Source organism: Pteropus vampyrus, unplaced genomic scaffold, assembly GCF_000151845.1.
Source record: "Pteropus vampyrus isolate Shadow unplaced genomic scaffold, Pvam_2.0 Scaffold252, whole genome shotgun sequence".
Classification (NCBI taxonomy): Eukaryota; Metazoa; Chordata; class Mammalia; order Chiroptera; family Pteropodidae; genus Pteropus; species Pteropus vampyrus.
This window is the reverse complement of record NW_011889033.1, coordinates 188,673-193,080: the sequence shown is the minus strand read 5'-3', so window position 1 is coordinate 193,080 and position 4,408 is coordinate 188,673. Positions and strand designations below refer to the sequence as shown.

The window sequence follows — 4,408 nt, the reverse complement described above, 5'->3', positions numbered from 1 at the left end:
GCTGCTCCCTGACCCCTCCCCCACAGGCACATCAAGGTCAGGCTGTCACAATGAACCTGATGAAGCCCCTAGTAACACGGAAAACTGCTCAGGGTTTAACAGTAGGAAGCGAGATGCAGGCGTGCCCCCTTATCTATGGGGGACCCGTCCCAGGCCGCCCCTGGAAGCCTGAAACCACGCATAGCACAGAGCCCTGTATATACGTACTTACGATAAAGCTTAATTTACAAATCGGGCATAGTAAGAGATCAACAGCAATCACTAATGATAAAATAGAGCAATTATGACAACATACTGTCATAAAAGTCACGTGGCTGCGGTCTGTCCGTGTCCTCCAGCCACAGCGCGATGCCTCCCCCACCTTAACCAAGCCCTCGTCACACGCCACGGCTGTGATCGCCGCGTCAGGCATCACGGCGAAGCAACATGAGTTTGTGTTCCTTTCTTCGCGATTTCATGCATAGAAGATTCGTTCTTACCATAGAGCTCGGCAACCTCCTCAGGGTACGATTTTTTTCTTGCCTTAAGTCGAGACTTTCGTTTTTTCAATGAAAGGAAGCGCAGAGTATTTGGGGGCTGTTATTACGTCAAATAAGCGAACTCAAACACTGCGATTTCCCGGCCATCTGATAACTGAGACGGCTACTAAGTGACTGACAGGTGGGGGAGCATACACGGCATGGGGACCCTGGACATAGGGACGATTCGCGTCCCTGGTGGGAGGGAGCGGGACAGCTTGAGATCTCCTTATGCTACTCGGAATGGCATGCAATTTAAAAATCACGAGGTGTTTATCTCTGGAATTCTCGATTTATTATTTCCAGACCCTCGCTGACTGCAAATAACTGAAACCGTGGAAAGTGAAACCGTGGATGACGGGGCTTCTGTACGAAATGCAAACTCCCTCGGATTACGATTCTGCACGAAGTGAGAATGTGTGCCGCTGTGGAGGGACGGTGACTTCCTGACACGGAGAGCTCAGACACGAGAAAAATCCACAATGACACGTGGGCCAAAAATACAGCTGGACGTTCACATAGGGAAAGACGTACACCGAACGTTTAACATAATTAGCGACTGAAGAACCGAAATGTACGATAGTGAACTGACTCTCGCCCATCCAATTAGCTAGAATTTTGTAGAAACAGTAACACCCAATGGTGTGAACACACAGGGAGCGAGAGAGATGTGGGCTTGGGGGTGTGCTAGCGGGGTCGCCTTTCGGGAAAGCGACTTGGCGCTAAGTGTCACGATCTTGAAAACAATGAAAACCTTGACCTCACAATTTCGCTTCTGGAAATCTAAGGAAATCATTAGAAATGCAAACCGATGTTTATGTACCGAGATGGTCACCTTGACATGATCGACAGGAAAGCAAACGGAAAACCTAAGTGCCCGATAAAAAGAAGACCGTTAAGCAAACGAGCCATTACCTTGTGTACTACCTAGGAGCCATCAGAAAGTTATTAATGAAGAGTAATGATCACTTCATAAAGGATTCTACATAACTGCCATCGTATCATTAGATAAAGAGAAAGTCGTCCAAACAGACAGGGGGTGGAAGGCAGGAATCCTTGACATCACTGGTGAGTGGCCATTCGGGACAGATAGGACCAGAGGAAAAACATTACTTTCCTTCTCTCAATTTTCTGACTTTTCTGTATCATGGAAATGATACTTTTATAATGAGAAAATGCAGCATATATGTTTTAAAAATTGCACACGCCCCCAGCTCCCCCTGAAGCACCAGGTTCACTGGCGGCTGCCTCCTCAGCCAGCCCCGGAACTGCCTCTCCAGATGGCCACCCACGCCGTGGCTCGTCCTGCTCTCTCGTTCTTCGCTTTTGTGGGTCTTCGGTTCCCCTCACGTGATGTCATGCGCACCATAAAGTAGCTACACCGCGCAGAGACACCTGGTGAGCCCAACAGAGGGGGAGCGGGGTGGGGTACAGAGAGTTACAGACACGGTCCCCTCCCTCAGAGAGCTCAGGGTTTAACAGGACATCCGGGGAGACCACCCGTGTCCCGTCACCCAAGAACAATGGAAAAGGTGCCCCCACGAGAGCAACCTGCTGCGGGTATTCAGGGGATAAAGCGGTTCTGATTGGGGGAAATGGAGAAGGCGATGGCTGAGCCGAGTAGCAGCGGAGAGGAAAGGGCGTTCTTGGCAAAGGGAGCATGAGCAAAGGCCCAGCGGTGCAGCAGGTTTGAGGGGGCGGCATCCCGGACAAGGACCCAGATGAGTTTACGGCAGAGAGACAAAAGCGGGGTGAGATCAGTGAGGGCCTTGCGTGCCGAGCGAAGGAGGCGCGCTTTCTCCTGTGAACGGGCGTGCCTCCCCAGGGCCCGAAGGAGAAGACAGACTCTGTAGAGAGCGTCCTGCTTTATCGCTGGCTGTACGGCAATGCACAGCTCATAGCCGGGCTCACGGCAGATGGAGATAAAGGAATCCCATACAACCAGATCCACCAAAGAAACGGAAATTCCAGAACTGTGACCCCGTTCTTGAGCTGTGACTGACCTTTATCCTGCACCAGCACCTCCAGCTCCTCCCGAATGCCATCGTACCAGCTGGTGATGTCCACGTGGAGGGAGTAGTCGCAGCAGGATTTGGTGTCAGCTGCTTCATGCCACTTCTCGAAGGAGGTCAGCAGGCTGGACCCAGGTTCAGGGACCACATGGTCAACTGGGACAGAAAAATATGTGTCACATTCCAACATCCTTAGGACCCAAGTTGTTCCAATAGTAGTCTCTTCACCACCATCACCACCACCATCATTATTATCACTACCATCATCACCACTATCACCACCACCACCACTATTATCACCATCATCACCACCACCATCAACATCACCACCATCATCACTATCACCACCATCACCACCATCAACATCATCACTATCACCATCATCATCATCATCACCACGACCATCACCATCATCACCATTACCATCAACATCACCGCTATCACCACCACCACCACTATTATTATCGCCACCATCACCACCATCATCAACACCACCATCAAGATCAATATTCTCATTACCACTGTCCTTTTCATCATCACTCCCACCAGCACCATTGTCGATATTGCCATCACTGTCACATCATTATCATAAACATCAGCAGTGACATTGTCACATCATCTTTAGCCTTTACTACCACTATTGTCACCACTGTTATTATTGTCATCTTCAGCAGCAGCATCATCACAGCTATATATCCAACGCTTACTCTGTGTCAGATACTACCACAAAGGCTTTCCATAAATTATCTCATTAAATCCTCACAACCATCCTGTGACATGAAGATGAATAGCCCCATTTTCAGATGAAGAAACTGAGGCGCAAAGAGGGTAAGGAACGTGTCCAAGGTCAACTAGTAAGTGGTGGGGAGAAGACCCCCACGGAGTGTTGTAAGCTGCAGAGTCTGAACTCTCCCACTACTTAGAGACTACTTGTTACGTAGCGTTATGGCAGCAATACTGACTCATACAATCACTTCCCAGCTGTGTAACCTGGAGGATACTTCAACCTCTCTGAACTTCTACTCCCTCATGTGCAATAACAATACCTACGTCTCTAGTTCCACAACTTTAGCCATCTGCACACTATCTTCAGGAATTTGCTTTATCTCCCTATAATCCATATCATTCTTAGTACTTTTCTTAAATTAATGCACAGTTTCTAAAAATCTAAATTCTGACCTCGGTCTGACCCTAAGCAGTAACATCCATGATGTGCTAGTTATTTTATTTCAATATGCATTAAAATAATTTTCAAAGTTTAATGTCTACATTGCTTCTAATGTTGTTTGTGTACAGTGGCAAACATAACATGCTGACCCTATGGTAGGGTTGTGGTGACAACTGCATTAAATGACACCCTGAGCCAAGTGCCCGGTGTACTCTGAGCACTTGTATGTTGCTGATGACGCTGGTGATGAAGAGAAGTCACAGTCTACGCCCCGAAGGCAGGAGCGAAACTCACTGATCATCGTGGTCCCTCCCGCCAGTGCTGCCTTGGTCCCTTGGAAGAAGTCATCAGCGGCAGTCATCCCCTGGGAGGGTTTCTGCAGGTACGTGTTGACATCAATCCCTCCCGGAATGACCATCCGCCCATTGGCCTCGATCGTCTTCACTCCACCAGGAACGATTAAGTTCTCGCCTATTTGTCTGTGGACAAACGACAGAGACGGCTTTGGTTCTTAAAAGACACAGAGAATGGCAGTCACCTGTCCTGGCCCAGCACAGGTGAACATCTCTGAGCCAGGTCCTACACAGGGCACTGGATGGACAGGGATAACTCAGGCGGGTCCCTGCCCTCGAGGGGCCCCGGGCTAATGAGGAGGAAAGGCATGTAGGTGGGCGGTGACAATCCAGGGCAGCAGAGGGGCAGGGAGCATG

General features: G+C 49.3%; 1 protein-coding gene across 1 annotated transcript in view; it reads right to left on the bottom strand.

Moving 5' to 3' along the window:
• CRMP1 (collapsin response mediator protein 1) overlaps nucleotides 1-4,408 on the bottom strand; it is an 89,693-nt gene that overhangs the window by 20,495 nt on the left and 64,790 nt on the right. Inside the window, exons 2-3 of the mRNA XM_011374665.2 lie at nucleotides 3,993-4,208; nucleotides 2,493-2,686 (exon numbers count right to left, since the gene is read on the bottom strand). Coding sequence (XP_011372967.1) covers nucleotides 2,493-2,686; nucleotides 3,993-4,208 — 410 coding nt within the window. The remainder of the gene's footprint in view (nucleotides 1-2,492; nucleotides 2,687-3,992; nucleotides 4,209-4,408) is intronic.